This window comes from Physcomitrium patens, chromosome 12 (genome assembly GCF_059467195.1).
Source record: "Physcomitrium patens ecotype Gransden chromosome 12, ASM5946719v1, whole genome shotgun sequence".
In the NCBI taxonomy this organism is placed as follows: domain Eukaryota; kingdom Viridiplantae; phylum Streptophyta; class Bryopsida; order Funariales; family Funariaceae; genus Physcomitrium; species Physcomitrium patens.
In genome coordinates this window covers 10,267,727-10,286,266 of record NC_143421.1, presented here as the reverse complement: position 1 = coordinate 10,286,266, position 18,540 = coordinate 10,267,727, and the positions used below count along the sequence as shown (strand labels likewise).

At 36.4% G+C, this 18,540-nt stretch overlaps 2 protein-coding genes across 9 annotated transcripts; one reads left to right on the top strand and one right to left on the bottom strand.

Annotated features, from left to right (window-relative positions):
- The first annotated feature begins 5,113 nt into the window (after nt 1-5,113).
- On the top strand, nt 5,114-10,458 carry LOC112289156 (uncharacterized). 8 transcript variants are annotated; one of them, XM_024534111.3, is made up of 10 exons: nt 5,308-5,596; nt 6,272-6,318; nt 6,900-6,967; nt 7,168-7,306; nt 7,460-7,810; nt 7,956-8,165; nt 8,335-8,439; nt 8,654-9,428; nt 9,586-9,899; nt 10,046-10,458. In XM_024534111.3, exons 4-10 carry the CDS (start codon nt 7,211-7,213, stop codon nt 10,160-10,162), a joined length of 1,968 nt encoding a protein of 655 aa, XP_024389879.1. In that variant the 5' UTR covers nt 5,308-5,596; nt 6,272-6,318; nt 6,900-6,967; nt 7,168-7,210; the 3' UTR covers nt 10,163-10,458. The 8 variants fall into 8 exon arrangements, with proteins under 8 accessions (XP_024389875.1, XP_024389876.1, XP_090110993.1 ...); XM_024534112.3 differs by having other exon boundaries at nt 5,398-5,596; nt 6,897-6,967; XM_024534107.3 differs by lacking the exon at nt 6,272-6,318 and having other exon boundaries at nt 5,114-5,596.
- Nucleotides 10,459-12,275: 1,817 nt separating this feature from the next.
- Nucleotides 12,276-15,662, bottom strand: LOC141046031 (uncharacterized; the record flags this gene model as incomplete). The annotated part of the gene is made up of 6 exons (XM_090254499.1): nt 12,276-12,659; nt 12,883-13,042; nt 13,342-13,492; nt 13,650-13,814; nt 14,038-14,156; nt 15,581-15,662. Coding segments are annotated over 4 exons (375 nt in total), but the record flags the coding sequence as incomplete, so codon positions are not given.
- Between the last annotated feature and the right edge of the window lie 2,878 nt (nt 15,663-18,540).

Genomic DNA, 18,540 nt, shown 5'->3' with positions numbered 1-18,540 from the left:
AAGAGTCATGAATCTTTTTCCATTAATGATGCAAACTAAAAGAGTGCACTTCTAGATAGAAGTGTGTCTATGAATCCAACTTGAATAAATCCATAAGGATATCAGAAGAAATGCAACCTTAGATAGAGCTAGATTTATTACAAAAATCCTTAAAATTTTGATCTTGTTACACCAAACTTATTGAGCATATTAATTCGTGTTCCTATTGGACTTGTAGAAGCAAAACTTCTTGAATTTGGTTGTAAGGCCAATCTACTTACTTCTTTCAATTGCATAACTTCTTGATATAGATTTTGAATTTCTTCTATAGGTATAGGATTAGTATTTGCATGGTTGGTATTGGTGATGCATGAAATTTCTACTCTGAGAGTATTGACAAGTTTGTGAAGATCTATAATAGTTGCAAATCTATTTTCACTTTGACCAAGTATAGCTTTCATGATTTTTTCTTCTATTTCAAACAACTTACAAATCTACAAGACAAATTAGAGGAAGATCATGAGCAACCACAATTATTGAATGAAAATTTCTACAAAGAGGGATAATCTACTTTTTTTGAGGAAAAAATTAGTGTTAAAAAACTAAACAACTAATTTGAAGGTGGATAATCCACAATCTTCAAAATACAACAATAGAAGTAGGATAATTCTAACCTATCACTTCTTAAATAAGATTACTCACTTCTAAAATAAGATAAGAATAATAAGTTAGCACTATTGTCAAATTATCAAGGACATAAATCTTGAAGAAAAAAAACTTCAATATATTCTTATGTCATTTAAAAAGATTAAAAAATCATTCAAAGATGATATAATATTAAATTAGAATGGTTATTATCAAAGACAAGAGGACTAAAAAAGTATTGACAAGAGTGAAGAAGGCTTCACTCTTACCTCCATATATATTCTTAACTTGGAGCTATGTGGCAATGCACTATAGGACCTTCTAAATGTGTTGATTTTGTAAGATACATATCTTAATTTGCAAGGCAAGTTTTTTATATGTATGCCACATAGTTAATTTTTTCTGTAAGCTAAAAATATGTGGTTAATTTATTGATAAATTTTCTAACCTATCAATAAATTATAAATACATATAAAGTCAAAATAGCATCTATGAAGCTTTTAAGAAGCATCTCTAGATAATATTATGAAATAAATCTATTTTTTCTTATTTCTACTTAATCATATAAGTCTACTTAATATTAAAGTATGTATATATGTTTGTGACATAATGTTATCATTCTTTAATAAACTAAAAATGTATATGCTCTTTTATTGTGCCTTCTCCAATAGCAAAGCAATTGTAAGGACATAAGAAGGAGAAGCCTCGTATTAACAACTCACAAAAGCCATTGACAAGCTATAGAATAATTTCATGAACAAGCAATAGTAGGTGCAATTAGCAAATTGTGTTGTTCAATTGTAACATTTTGAAGCCACAAAGACTGCCACTCAAGACTTGAGGACTAGATTGAAATGAAAGATGAAAGAATACAAGTATATAAGGGCCTTTTTTTTTTTGCCCATAGAGAAAACTAAGGCTTCACAAATCACAAAACTAACGAACATGTAAGGACAAATGCATTGCGATCTGTATGTAATGATTCATATTTGACAATCTATCTATAGCAACCTATACAAAATCCATCCTAATATATCTATTATAAAAAGAGCCAAATACTAAGTATTTATAAGCATAGAAGACCAATTAAGCACAAAAGAGAGAATATAATTAAAGAGGCCTATATCACTAAAAAATGCTTGTAATAATTATGCAAAAAATGAAAAGATGTAAATTTCTTAATCTAAATGGTGTCATCTTAGAATTCTATGAATAATTTTGGGATATATTGGGACTGATTTATTTAGTGATGATATAAGAAAGTATTCAAATAAGAAGACTTCTATGAAGAGTAATCTAATAATTAATAGCATTGTTGTATAAAAGAAGGATAAGGCATGATTTATTAAATTAGAGACCAATTATTCTTCTTAATATTGGATACAAAATGTATACAAAGCCATGCAACTAAGACTTCAATCCGTACTTATGAATATTATTGGTATAGATCAATATACTTTCTTACTTAGTTGATCCATCCTAGATAACATATTATTGACATATGAGACTATGGTATGGACAAAAAAATCAAATATATTACTTTTTTTTCTAAAAATAATTTTTTTAAAGACATATGATGTGATAGAATAGAAATTTTTCTTTCATATTATAGTGGCAATTGTATTACTAATTGAATTTATTTACATGGTGAAGCTATTATTTAATTATGTAAAGATATGTATAAAGATTAATGGGTCTTTTTTTGAACCTTTAAAAATTAAAAGAGGAATAAGACAAGGTTACTCACTTGTATCTTATCTATTTATTATGGTGGTGGAAGATTTTAATACAATAATAATAAAAGAAGCAAGATTGGGATTAATCAAAGGAATACAATTGCCAATAGATTGGAGGCAACAAATTATGGTACAATATACAAATGACAAATTCTTGACTTTAGGAAAGAAGACAATAATATACAACATGTTAACTATACATTGAAAATCTATTATATGAGATTGGGCCTTATCTTGAATTGAAATAAATCAAGTGATTATTAAAAAAGTGTATATGGTCCTACTTTTCTTTTATAGACCAATAATTTAGGTATTACATGGATAGATAGAAATGAAATAAGTGAATTATTGGATACTCCATTTGAACTTTCTTTAATATCAATTGATGATGACATCTTTCTACAACAAAGAATTAAAAAAGAATTAAACTATTGGAATTCAATGATAGTTAATACTATCAAAAAAGGGATTATTGTCAAAAATATATTATTATCTACAAAAAAAAAAAAATTACTTCTATATGGAGATGAACTAAAAAGATATATTTAAGATTAAAGCACCATAAAGTAATTATCTTATATGCAAAACAATACAAAGAGCTCGTACTAAGGTAACATGGCCATAATATTGCCAATCATTCCAAAAAGATATCATTAACGTCATCAACTCATCAGATGCGATCATTGCACTAATGGTCAAATGGATTGTTAAAGCATTAGAACCATCTGGCTTTAATCTGTACAAGATGCTAAGATATCAATTCAACCAATTCCAATCTTACTCAAAAAGAAGGTGGCAATCAAGTCGTGAATTCTTCAAACATGTCAAGCATTAGAATAAAAAAAAGATCAAAGGTACAAAATAAGATAGCAATGGTATGGAAAGTCCTACTCCTAAAAGTGATATACTCCCTTTCAACATGTCATTAGGAGTGGATCAATTGTAATATTTGGCAAAGTCAAGAAATTAATAGCATTGGCTTTGGATTCTTCAAAACAAGAACAACAACATTATACAAGCAAAGTTTACAAAAGTATGATGATATATGGGAGAATGATAATTTTTAAACTTCTCAACTCTACAACAACTGTATAGATTAAAACAACAAGAAGAGGGAGCATGGGAGGTACTATCTAACAAGTTAGCTCAACAAAGGCTTCGCCTAATCCCAAACTTATCCCAAAGGCTAAGAGAAGGGGAGTGGGTGGGAGTGTTTCCTGATGAGGTAACGGTCGACCTTCTCTCCAATGAATTTTTGATCCCTCATCAGACCCAACTATATAAAGGAAGGGGGTGACAAACTCTGTGGGTGGTCACACAAGAACCAAGGCCGACATTGCACAGGGAGACAGAGGACGGGACATCAAAGGGCTCACATGTTGTGGGCAGCCCTAAACGGATCAGAGTCATCACCATGGTGAAAGGGCAGAAAAAGAAAACTACTTACCTCCGCCGAGAGAATCGACCGATTGGTGTGAGACCCTGGAAGGTATCAATGGACGGGATAAGTCCCGTTCATGCAACACACAGCCCGGTTGGGACGAAAACTGCTTAAGCAACGGCATATCATTCTGAATGTCATCTCGCAAAAGTGGAGTGGTATCCTCCCGTCTAACTATAAGCTTAAATGGGCTAGTATGTGCGATGCAGAGAGAGCTCGGAAGGAGGCGGGCCTTTTGTGGCTCACGTGGCACAGAGCGATTGCAGTAAACTCTTGGAGAAGAAGAATTAGCAACGCAATCGACCAGGGCTGCCCAGTTTACATGACGGGTGCACGCGAAACGGTGCTCCACAGGGCATAGGAGTGCAACTCCGCAGTGAGAACGTGGAGATGGGGGATACGTCTCCTTCAGCTCCTCACCCCTAACTCGGAACAAAATGCGAGGCCAAGACATGCGCTCAGCATCCATGCACACGATGCGAACCACAGCGAGATTGGGCACAGGGCACAATCGGGCACTGCGGACGGTACTAATCAAGGATTAAGGCTCACACGATTTGCTCCATCGTGGAAACATTGTGTCATCGCATATAGGATCCCAGGAAGATTTAAGAGTTCTGTCGCATCTGGTTACTGATGCGAGGGATTATCATGTGGGTGCTGTGGATTGAGAGGAATGACGCAGCATTTAACGGGATTTTCTGGGAACAGGAGCAAGTGTTTCATAGGATGTGGTTGCAACTAGTAGATTATGGGAGGAATGCCTGGTTTAAGACACAGGAAAGAGTGAAAAGTAAACCGCGCCAAGCAGCAGAATACGTTGAGCAGTTTCGTCAGACATGGTGTATGAACTACGCCCTTTCTGTATGGCGGACTAACCATCCAGGGTGGTAGTTATCATACCCGAAAAGTAACTAATAGGTAATTCTAACATGTAACTTTCTTCCCTGACCAGACCTGGTTGGGGGTATGTAACCTATCTTACTCGCAATAGAGAAAACTCTATTTGTGTGAAAAAAAAAAAAAAAAAAAAAAAAAAACTCCAAGGCCGTTGTGACTTGAATTGCAGTGCTATACCAAGCCACGCGTGTAACATTTTTTTAAAAAACACCACCATGGAACAAGCACATTAGATCCACTTCCACAGATGTATGTATGTATGTGTACATATATATATATATATATATATATAATTTTGTTTGCAAAATTCTTTTTTGGTTTCAGCTTTTTTACACGCATTTGATCATTCAAGAGTGTGCTTACACTGTGCAAAGTGGGTGGCAGAGCAGTAGATATCGTCTGCACAAGGACACTGCTGAGTAAACAATGGATAGTTTGAGCTGGAAGTGATATCGCTCCCAGTGCACTAAGCTGCTGTAGAGAGTGAAAACTAGACAGGAAGTGATTGCAGCTCTGGAGTTTCTAAGGTTTTGCACTGTGGGTCTGAAAGATGACACTGACGACCTGTTTGAGTGGTCATTGTTTAGATTTAGCTAAGTTGGGAGAGTCTTGTTGTCTAACCAGCCAGCTGGTGTGCTGCGGGAAACAGAGAGCACATGAGGTTTGTGATTACCACGGCAGCTAGGGTGCACAGAAGAGGAAGTTGAGGGACTTACTGGCATTTTATTGTGAAATGGAGAGGCTGAGCGTCAGCATTGAAGCAGGCAAGCTTGGAGAATAGGGGCTGCGTAAGGGTTGTGAGGTTGTCCGTTCATTCAAGAGTACAGTCTGCGTGATTGATGAAGTGATCAAAGAAGCTCCTATCAAGCTATGTCCAAGACCAAGCTTTAGCAGCGTACGTCGCGATTCAAGTATTTTGCTTTCAACTGCACTGAAACGACCATAACTTTTCTTCTCAGCATCTCTTGCCAAGTTGCTGGAATATAATTCACTCTTTGAGTCTGTTTGTAACTAATTGGCGCACTTTTTCCTAAGCTCTTGTAGCAGGCCTCGTCTGATTGAGTTAGTGCACCATTGTCCAAGTTGGTGTCAGAACGGGGGCCTTCAGTTTGTCTAGGAGAGGGCTGCAGCTGGACTAAAACCTATGGTTTAATGGGAGTGTTCCCTCGAGTTTGTTGTGGCCTCTGACGTTTGCGTCTATTTCACTAGGAAAGTTCTTGCATGATTTGCGTAAAACGTTCACACATATTTGAGAAGACTTATGGGCTTAAGCATTTGGAGAATGTTTGGGTTCTTCGGAAACTTTTTTTTTTTTTTGCGCTCTCCCTGTTTACAGCGCAGAACGTGTCTTTCAATGTCAACCGTGTGTCAAAAGCTTCTTCATTTTTGTGCTTAAGACTTCCGATTCCTAGGAGTGACAGAGGCATTGTGGTTTGAATCAAAGTGAGTTCGCATTCTGTTCAATCGGTGCTTAGGACGTTGATTGCTCTTCCAAAGTCCGAGGTGTTCCATATCTTTTATTTTATTTCAAAGTTTTTGCCTGAAGTCGTCGCGCCATAACAAACTGCAGTAATCACTCATCTTTTGGGGGATCACGACTTTTATTCATGGTGGGTGGTGAGTACTCTACTGCACTTCGGCAGATTGGTTCGTTCTTGTCTAAATAGTCTATCTCGCACATGCTATGATAGGGAGTTAGAGACCCAGAATCTTACCCAGAGCTTTCTTGGAGATCATATAATGTACATTATAGAGTGAGGGATTATGATGCGCTTGATCTGTAAAAGATTTAAAGAGACTGGGCTACTTTTGTGGAATAAAAATCTAAATAGAAGATCTAGAAAGGTTTTTTCAATCTTCCATCCGGGAAACCAAAAAATAGCTGTCATATTACAACTCGAGAATACAGCTGATCCAGATATATGAATCTACGAAATTACTCCGAAATTTTGTTAATAATCAACAAAGTTTTGCGAACGTTAAATCTTGTAATATTCCAAGACCAAACCTGCGGGGTTGTTTTTCTCGTGAAGTATAGATAACTATCGTTGCTCGGTGCTCAAATCCTAAATACATTCGTCAAGTTCACCGATATTGTATGAGTAGAACAATCACTAGTGGATGTCTTTGTATTTACTGGCCAATGCATCACTTCATTTTGACGTTCTGTTGTGACACTGGTTTATTTTCTGAAGCAGCTTAATGAAGCTAGCCGTCCTCATAAACTCTGAATTGGAGGACAATCTGTTAAAAAGAGAAACTCTTGGTAAGATGCTTGTCATTGATCTGAATTATCAAAGCTGATTTATGGTGAGTAGATTGCTGTCGTCATACAATGTTCATCTCCAGAAATCGAATATTAAAATAGCTTTAATCAGAAACCAAAAATATAAACTTTCAGTATCAGAAAGACTAAGAATTTGATTTTGGCATTGAAGCGAAATTTTTGGATACTTCATTGTGCAGGAGGTTGATTGTAGCCGAAAATTGAAGCTGAGAAAAGAGTGCAATGGGGAGATCAAACAAGACTACGGAGTGGTTCAAAGCTGTGAAAAAGGTTTTTCGTTCACCCTCCAAGGAGAGGCCTTCCGTTCCAGAGGATTTGGTAAGATAAAGGTGCACCTATGTACATTTCTTCGATTGCCCAGTTGGCAAAGGAATCACACTCACAGTTAACAGTACAAAAGTGTCGGGTAATAAGCACTCCAGTGTCGAGGACATAATCAAGCTCAGTGAAGTTTCTTCTCTTGTCATGCAGAAGGTCGATGAAGACGAAAAACCATTTGCAAAGCATGACCTCTCATCAATATCTCAAAAGGCGCAGACACCTCATTCTGTCCCACCAGCTGAAATTACCACACATGATGAGGTCGAGTCTGAACACATTCGAGAGCAGCCCATGGTTACATCAGAGGTGGTTGGTCAAGCCATTTCTCCATTGGTTTCCCACAAGGAGAACAAAGTAACAGAAGAGGATAATTCAAGCAGTACCGTCGCTCATGAGTTGCTGCAGCACCAATTTGACGACGACGACGACGACGACGAGAGTACCGTGAGTGAAGAAGATGAGGCAGCTGTGAGGATCCAGCAACGATTTAATGACCCCGCGGTATTACACAATATTGTACACTCCATGATGATTACTTTAAACAGGAATTAAGAGTGATAGAATAGACAATTTATTATATCCTTTCTACTGCTTGTGTAAAAGTGGAATTATACATAATGGTATTAATGGTTATTTGTTTCGGTAGGCCTCGATAGGATTGGTAAGACTTCAAGCATTGGTTCGAGGGCATCAAGTACGAAGGCAAGCTGCTACAACTTTACGCACAATGGAAGGAATTGTTCGTGTACAAGCTGTCTTTCGAGGACGTTGTGTTCGGAAGTCGAAGGTTGGGAAGGCTGTGCGTAGCAGAATAGCATGCACTCGAAGGCTAAGTTCTCGAGGTGGAAAGCTTGGTGTAAGTTGCTCATATTTCTTGCAATTGTTTCGCTCCTGTATCCTCTGAACAATCCTAAGCTTACAGCAAACATCAACCAAAACCTGATGGAGAGTATACGGTTACCTTTAGAAGTGATATAGCAGTTCTTATACATATTATCACTCTGTTTCTGGTGATCACTGCTCAGGATGCTAAAAGGAGTGACAAACAGGACAATGAACCTGAATCAAATGGAGGTGAAGGCAAACCAGACAATCGTAAACGAGCGGTGCCATATCTCTTGACTCAGCAGGTATTTTGTATTCTTATGTCCCTTGTCAGTACAGTCAGGATTGTAGTTAATTTGACTTAGTATTGGTAGAGGGGTAGTACCTAATGATGCTCTCTAATTGGTGTTCCTCATCGTAATTCAGATACTGTTTACTCTGTACTACTGTTTTATTCTCAATTCCATGTCCTTTCCAAATTTATGCATGAATCTTACAGAATTTTGAACTTTGTCACAGTTAAAGAAAAACGCACCAAAGAGGAGGTCGCACCAGTTACTCGTTGACTATGACCCAGATCAACCTCATAGTGGTTGGGCATGGCTCGAACTATGGACAAATGCCAGGCCTTGGGAAAACCGAAAAGCTCAGGACCCATTAGTCCACAGCAATGAAACGATCTCGTCACGAAGGAACTCCGAATACGCCACTAAGGAAGTTGATGTCAACACTCTAAAGGTGAAGTACTACGAAGACTCCTTGTCTAATCCGACTCCTGCAAAGCCCTTCGGTTCAAGCACATTGAGTGACCAGAAGGAAACGCCTGAGTGGGTTGCACTAACGTCTTCACCTGCTCCAGCACATGCTCCTCCATCAAGGACGACCGCATACAGCCACCGCGCCCATTCAAAACAAGCACCCATTGATTTTCTTGTTCATCCAGGTGAAGAAGAAGATGAAACTTCGCAGTTGAAGCAAAGAATTCAAGAGGTCCAGATATCGCTGGGTCATGCGAAGACGACGTCCGCATGTCCTGCAGGCTCAGAGGATTCAAATCCCATACCATCATCGCCGCAAACTTCAGATACATGGCTTCCTGAGCTGGAAACGCCTCCAGGACTGGATGGTTCATCGGAGGCCATGCAGCAGTTGGTGTTGCCTGAAGCGCACAGATCAAAGGAAGGAGATAAGAATGGAGCTTTACTGAGTGATAGTTCCAGTTTGGCGCCCTCAGCCAATCGTGAGCATCAATCTGAAGATGTAAGCACACCAAATGGCAAGGACTCAGGCTCAGGTAATCAATCCCACACCGACTGTAGTTGCAACGAGGTCCTGTTTGTGCTCGTGTAGTAGTGCAAATGGGTGCAAGCCTTCTTCTAAGAAGTGCTGTTGCTTTGCATCATGAAGCTATTGAAACTTGCCCACTTACACTCAAGGTTGTTTCTGTCTAGAGGTGGCCAACGGACATACAAGCAACGTTCACCAGGAAAATGGTGACAAGAGAGCCACACCTGTCGAGAAAGCTGGAGAAAACGGAGATAGTCCCATCGCAAGCAAGAGAACCACATGCCGCTACATGACCGCCACAAAGTCAGCCGTGGCCAAGTTTCGATCAGCTAGCAATCCCAAGACAAGGGCTCCTGACACACCCGAATCACCTGCCGGTGTACAGAAACGGTATTCTTTTGGGGGTGCAACGTCTGCCAAGGCAGCGGAGAATTCTGCCAAGGGCACCAGTGGCACCAGAAAGTCCAGTTCCTTTCAGGTACTCCCCACAAATCCCGCAGCATTTCAACACCATGCGATAGTTCTGAACCTAAAACTAACATCATCGAACAACAATGAACAGTGACGCCTACGTTAGTGACAGTTTCAGTTTTCAAGATAACAACCGCCTCAAGTGATCTGCAGAACCGACGAAGTCCAAGTCCAAAGACAGAGAAACCTCCGAGTGCCGAGGCGGTGGCTGCATCACCTGCACGTCGAAATTCGTTAGGAAGTGCGGAAGGCAAGAGGTGGAGAACCTGAAAAGCAGGACCCAGCAGCCCATCCCACGTATTTTCAGTACTTGGGGTCCACTGCTCACATGCACCAACATCGTTTCCAGTTGATGCAACTGCACTCAGATCTTTGATCATTTTGGAGGAAGTCATGTCACATTGCGTTTTTTCTACACCAAGTGGACTTTCTGTGGAGTAGATAGTTGTATCATAAATCATCGGTTGGTGACATCGTAGTGTTGTTGGATTTTGCTCGAACACTGGCGATGGTTGTGTGGAACTCTGATCTTCAATTTCACGAATGTCTGCTAACGACTTCATTAATCCTGGTGAGTGGAAATGATTTTCACCTGTTATCTCTCTTGCTCTCTCATCACTAGTTGTTTTCTTCCTTTTTTATTTTGGTTTTTGATTGTTGGGGAGTTCTATTTCGTGTACAGCCCTTTGTGAGGGAGTTCAATTTTGGCCACTGAAACAACTCATGTTGCTGATTATCGTGACAACTGGAATTGATTAGTGACTCATACATGGACTTTGTCATACTCGGATCTTCCTCGAACTCACATCTTTGGGTACTTTATACCCTGTGTTGAATCTCCGCTCTAGACACCTCTGCGTTAATATTCTTGATCTTTTTAGAAAATGTTTTGGTGGCTTTGTGAGTTTAATCCACCTTTAAAGGACTCTGTATGTTTGTGTATTGTGGTTTTTGTTTTCATTTTACATCCAGTTTTTTATTCGCTATATTACATGAAGTGAGTAGTTTCAAAGCTGCAAGTGATTTTCACATTTACACTTCATTGGCATTGTATCTTTCTTTGGATTTCTCACTGAGAGATGGCCTAAAGTCATGAAATTGAAGAGAGTTCTGATTATGAATTTTAAAATCTGAAAATGATCATATGCCTTCGTATCAATCTGATCAGATAATGTGATCATATTATGATACAATTTAGATGAATTTGTTTAGATGTTTTGATTGGAACAAAGGCTTGGTTGATTGAAACAATGAACGCAACAAATATTTTCATTGAATTTTCTTACGTATCATGCATTTTACTTACTCCTGTAATACTTGGCGTATATTGCAATCTCTACATGTGAACGTTTTATTTAGAAAGTTTTGATTTCAAAAATAAATTACAAAAATTACAACTATTTTAAAATTTAAGTTAAAAAAAAAAAAAAAACCAAAAAACCAAAAAAACCAAAAAAAAAAACCAAAAGCTCGTTATTTAGCTTTTATAATCCTGCATCTCAATTTGCTAATTTTGATAGTACTACATTTTATTAAATATTGATGCACTCAATCCTAATAAGACAACACCTTTAAAGTGATAATTCAACACCTTTAAAGTATCTTTTTATTACAACATGAAATTTTAATACATAAATTAATACAAAATAAAATCAATAAATACTTTTAATTAGAAAATAAAAACAGTCTACAATAAATTATATAACTTTGCATGCATGTACTTTGATTGGACTTTTGCATAAAGATGCTTGTGTATTTATTCAAAATTATGGTAGCAAATTAATTTTATCATAACAATAAATTATACAGCTTATCTACATGAAGATGTTGTTTTCACTAGATTTTGTTATATATATAAAAAATATATATATATATATAAATGCATTGACATTGTTTTGTGCATTCTATATTGGAAGTTGGAAACTAAGTCTCTTTAAATAGAAATTAATACAACTAATATTTTGATATCTTAACATGATTAATATCATATTTTTGTGATGTAATAGGGGGGTTCAAACATGGCACTTGTGCAAAACCAAATAATTGATGGAAACTGCAGTGTACAAAGAGCACATCAAAAAAACTTCTTACCAAACCCCTTTGAAGTGCTCAGTAGCATCTGTAACAAAACTAAGACTGCTGGGAAGGAGGATGTAGCAAATGACACGCAGAAATTTTTGGGAATTTGTGTTTTAAATTTCAGGAATAATGAATAGGCTTTTAATAATCCACATTCTGACTCTTGAGATAAGTATAATCGTCCACAGTTTTATAAAATTGTAACATGGTTGGTTTGGGACCCTAAGCAACCCTCAAATAAAGGTACATTTTTCAGCTTCAAAACGTCTCACAAGGAATGTCGCAATTCCCAGAAAGTAATAGCTTTCAGACACAAATACTATAGCAAAGCTTTAAAGCACTGGTCGATGCACTAGAAACAAATAGTAAGCCCCTTGACCCTAATGGCAAGCAGAAGCCATATAGGTTTTGACTTCCACCCAGGTTTCAGATTGACAAAAACATATATCTGAATATGAAATACCAAAATAATGACTAAACTAGTCTATCTGAGATGTATTTGTAACAAAACTGCACCACGATTGCCTAGCTGAGCCATTCAAAGAGATTACAATAATGACTTGTTGATACTTAAATAACAATTAACTCCATCACATGAAATTGTAGTCATCTATTGCATCATATGAAGCGCCACCCAATTCAGCATCGTCATCAGGCTTATCAACAATAAGTTACTTCTTTTTTGCGCCTGTAAGATCCAAACCAAGAGTTAACAAATGTGCATCCGAAATCTGCCACATCGACACAGAAGACATTGCAACTCAAGCACTAAGGACAGTAACGCACATACGTGAAATGCAGAGACACATGATAATTTGCATCACGAATCAAACCCATTTCCTCTGATGCAAATCTTCAAATAACTCCTACAACAGCATCGCCTTTAAGGACACAAACATGCAGTTACATACCTGTCTTCTTGTTTCCTGCAGTAGTGTCTCTCTCAGGCTTCAACTTCTCATTAGCGATGACAGTCATACTTGATGCAACCTCCTTGGCATCAGAGGCTTTCATGTTTGCAACTGACAGTCTCATAATTGCTCTAAGGAGAGTCATGTAATGAAAACTTTTCTGTTAACATTGTACACAACATATAAGAATGAATGTGACAATCTGACTAAAACATTGGCATAACCTACGGAAAGTACTAAACAGTCCACTTCAAATTCTTATCAAATTCGCTAATAAGTTCTAAACCCAGACAAAATAGCACAACAGAGTTAAGGACATTAAAAATTTGTAAGCTACAATCAACAAAACAAGAAGACTAAAATTCCTAGGAAGTGTAACAAAATCTTTCAAAACCAGACTTTAACTAAAAATGTAAAAATTCAAGTAACCTCAAGTAGGTGAGACTGCAAATATTCTACCTCAAATGGTCTTATCTTCTGCGCAAGTAGTTCAGCATACTCCAGAAAATCATCTTCGGACGTTGGAATAAAGTCCTCAAAACTAGGACCTCCTTTTAGCTTGCCTCCAAAAAGCTCCGATGTGTTCTGAAAATCAGCTTCCTCAACCAGCCTGTTGCACACCGCAGTAGCTTAGTCAGCACACTGGCACAAATTTAAAACTTTATGTATGTTTCATGCCGTGCTTAAAAATATGAGGCGGAATCAAACAAGACAAAAGTTCACAGATTCGCACTGTTTGAATAAGCCCAAGTGAGTATGCACAGCACCTCACTACCAAAGGAAAAAGCTAAACGAACAACTGTCTCAACATAAAGTATATATCTTTGTTGTCGCAGCTTCTCAGCCAACGGGTCGGAAAGCACCCCATCATTGTCATCTACCTTCTTGGACTTCTCCTTATTCTTCTCAGTCTTGGGTTTGAGTGCAGCCGCCTGAGGCAATGGTAACCAAACAACATTTTTATGCCAATTATGCTTGCAACATCACCTGAAATATTCAAAAAGTACTCGGTTCCAATCAAAAAGCTAGATAATCTGAATATTTGGGGCGTTATTTCTAGGCAAATATATACCTTCAATCCCTGCTACGCTCATTTTCTACAACCTGTAATATAGATCTCAATCCCATGTTTCACAGTTTTAGGAGACCACGTACAGGCTTAGGTTTCTCCTCTTCCTTCAGCTGCTCCTCTGCATCTTCATCATCCCATGGATTCTTCACTACAGGTACCTCCTTGGCCAACACTGGTGGCAAGGGAACAAAATCATCGGCACCTGCAAATACAAGCAGACGACGTGCCAGATCTGAGTTCCCGTGTTCCGACACGAACAAATAAAAATGAATATCTTTTTGTGCTTCTATGCAAAGCCACATGAACAACCACGAGAGAGGAAAAAAGTTAAGGCTCCTACCCTAATCATCATCCATGATGCCTGAAGCTCCTCGAGAAAAAAGTTTGAAAAGCCTTTAGATACTTCAAAAACTTACGGAACTAAAAACTTAAAGAGCGCTTAAAGACCGAGATGTATTTCACGCTCCCGAGGAACAACCCTTTAATAAAAAATAAAAAAATAAAAAATAAAAAATAAAAAATAAAATTGCCGACTCCTCAAAAGTCTCAAATTTCACCTGTCAGTGCAAGAAAGTTCATCACAAATGTGTACATGCATGAAAATAGTGTTGGTAACCTAAAACCCTAAACCTTGCCACCAAACAACACTGATTCCAAATAGATTGGGTGAACAGTTTCTGGTTGGAGAAAATCTGCTCGGAAACTGCTCCAATGCCAAATGCAAAATCTGGTCATTTAAATAGGACATTCGAAATTCGTACGCAACTGTCTGTATACTAATGTCTAGGCTCTTATCGCCATCAACCACAAAAAGAAAGAGTAACAAGCTTCCTGAAATATACATATCTGGATTCTACTCGTTTAAAAAAATCTAATAGCAACCTCAGGAAACCCAGAATTAAATCATGTAGTAGTGGCCTTCCGACAATGCGATTGTGGGTGACGTATACGTGATGATAATGCAGAACATGACATACAAGCTGAAAAGGACGAATAATGCCACAACGAAAAAACGAAACGGTGTCCTAGAAGCAACCACTGCAAGACGGTCAGAATCGCTAACAACACAACAATAAACGAGGAATTGGCACCTAATAAACATGTTGACAGATGAACACCAATTGAAAATGCGAATGGTAGGTGGGAAAACAAAATAATCATAATCCGAACCTCGTAGACATGTGTCCTAAAAGATGAACTCCTATGTAGTTAGAGAAATGCAAAAAAGTAGCTCACCCTAATCCAAGTCTACAATTACAAGAGAAATAGGTTAAAGTATCAGCTTTCCACAGAGATACAAAACAAAATATTTAGAAAGCTCACGGAGGCTGAGAAAACAGAGAAGAGCATCCCACGGAAATGACTTTGACAACCATTTGTCAACAACAGTGTTTCGAATAGAAGTTCAAAGGCCAAGATTAATAAACAATACGGGAATAGCTCCTAAACCAATGTGATTAAAAACGTAACAAATCAACCAAGCCTAATCATGATCATGCCCCAAGTCGTTAAACAGTGATCCGACAAGCCACCAAAGGACTTACAAAGACCAACATAACGTCAATTCACACTGTGTAAGATGGAATTCCAAACACGAGCCAAAAAAACAAAATGCGAAGCACTCACCAGGCGATTGGACAGCTTCTCTCCAGCAAAGGAAACTCGTACCGCAAACTGGGACGGACCGACTGACCAAAAACTCGCCAGTATGTCAACCTTACAACAAAATTAACGTGACAAAAACGAGAAGTGACAAGCAGGGAAGTGGCCACTACGAAAGGGCAAAATGCGAGGAAGGTGCAGCGACAGCGATACCAGGGCAGCAACACACGGCACGGCACCAAAGGCGAACGAGGCAAGCTACAGAAAATGTCTACAACAAAGGCAAAAATCTCATTTCCCTGGACCTTATTAAGATGAGCCTCCTCATATTCTGTATGAGAAAGAACACCTTGAGAGTGAGAGAGAGAAGATGGTATGGAGTTGGATCTTGTGTGAAAAAGTGTCTCGATGATTGGGTAAATCCCATTACATGGACGCACCCGGCGGCACCGTTATTCTGACAATTGCCATTTGGGAGGGAGGAAAGGAAAGGGACCCCTCCCTTACAATTTACTTGTTTGGAAGCATGGAGGGCATCCGATGCCCACCTACATTCGCCACCCGGCGCAAATTCTCAGTCTCACCGACACTCACAGTCTCTCTCTTACATGCACACACACACACACACACACACCGACAGACAGACAGACAGACAGGGTGCCGCTCCTTCACAGTTCTATGGACAAATGAGGTCATTCATCTCCCCATATTTGGATGGGCTCTGTTTCCGCGGATGAATGAATGGATGGATACAATCTCGTCACCGAGTTCCACGTTTGGATGAAAAAACATGTCATGGGTTTGACATCGGTGATTAGGATTCCCACGTAGATTTCAGAGCTTATTTTTATTATGTTTTGTATTTACTGTTATTGCCTCTTGATTCGTATTAGCGCTAGAAAATTACTGCAGGAATTTTTCTAAACTGCAGGAAATCAATGTTTGAAACGACTTTATTTTCTTGCCTTTGAGATTTGTAAGCATTGGAGTTGAAAAAGGCGACATATATCTAGGATTATTTGTTAGAGATAAAAATTAGTTTAATTAAATATTAATAGCTCAGGATATGATATTTAAAATTTTAAAAATAATATAAAAAACTCACAATTACATTTTCTTGGATAAAAACTTATATAAATAAATAAATTATTCAAGAATTTCGTTTTTTATGTTAATGCCTTAAAAAGTATAATTTTAAAAAGTTTTGATAATCACAAGTAATATTACAATCATATACTACAGTTGTTTCAACCAATGTATTTTATTTTTTTATTTAAATTTTACACTCAAGTGATTTTTTATAAGTATAAGATATTAATCATAATAGATAAATCTATATACATATAAGTTTTATTTCAATTAAAACTAATAAATTTTTTAGAGATAAATATATGTGTATATATACTAGCAAAAACTCATGTCATTGAGCACCAAACTAAAAGCTATTTGGAGTGGTCTCTTCTAGACTATGGGCCTTGGAAAGCCCAACGTTCATGTGCTCCTACATTCTTCAAGTTTCCTTGTACCCACATTTCTTGAGTTTCCAATATTCATGTGTTTCCTTCTTTACAACCAATAAGCTGGCTTTTATTTCTCTCCATGTTATGTCTAAGTTTTTTTGCAAAATAGATACACATATTAAATTTAGGAAATTTTTATATTATCTTCTTAATTCTATTGAAATTTTAATCTTAAGAAAATAATGATACTGAAATTTCTTATTTACTAAATTTTAAACTTGTAAACACACATGTAAAATTTATATTTTTAGGAATTAATTTAATAATAAAATAAATTATCAAACTGTATTTTCTAAAAAATTAACAAAACTTAAAATATAAAGAAAAATCAAAAATTAAAAAGTTTAATAAGTCATTTCTTTTAATTTTACAATGAAATTGATAATTGGAATTTGAAAAAAAAAGTAAAAAATATAGATTTCTAAAAATAATAAAAATAATAAAAATAATACAATTATAGATTTCTAAAGAAGTTTGCAATAAGAGGATAAGTTAGGCTAGTTATATCAAATTTTGGGACATGCATTCTTAACTAAATTCTGTAATTAAACAATTAAAGATAATTATGACATCATATATTTTTCATTTATTTATTTTAAGGTAGGATATATTAGAGTAAAAAGGAATACATTTTATCCAAGGCATGATTCAATGGTCTTCTTGATACAAACATTAATATCTTTTATTATTTTAATAAAACCATATACATATATAATTAAGAATTATGAAACAATTTTAAAAAATATCAAATTCTAAATAAGATATAATATAGAAGAATCATACTTATATCTATGGTTTTCAAGAGCTATGTGATATTTTGGTGAGTAATATTGGACAAACAATACTAATTCAAGTGGATTTTTAACATATATATAGAAAAATGTTAAATAGATTCAGGCTTTTATTGAATTAATCCACTCATCATGAAAAAAATAAAATGACATCTAGATCATTTTTCCATTATAGGTTCCAAAATCAATGAAAATCAACCATATTTATCATAATCACCATATTTGTTTATCATGGATAGGTCGATTTAATAAAATCTTGGGTCTATTTAACATTCTCCTAGATATATGTATATATATATATATATATATATATATTCTAGAAATATTCTTTAGTTTCACAAGAGATATTATAGATTAGTTTAAAAAATATATAATGATGCTACTCAAAGAATTTTAAAGCTTGCATTTATTATTATTCACTACTAATGAAACTCTTGATTTTTTATCATGAATGTATTTAAGTGTGTTCAAGAAATAATATGGTCTACATTTTTATTTGAGAGCAATCAATGAGTTGTGTTTATTTAAAAATGGTATTTTAATCAAAATAAAGTTTAAATATTATATAAAGAAAGTAATATAAGAAAAGATTAAATTTACATCTTTAAAATTTTGTATATGAAAAAAAATATGAACCATAATGTGGACAATTTTTTTTATTATTATTGTATGG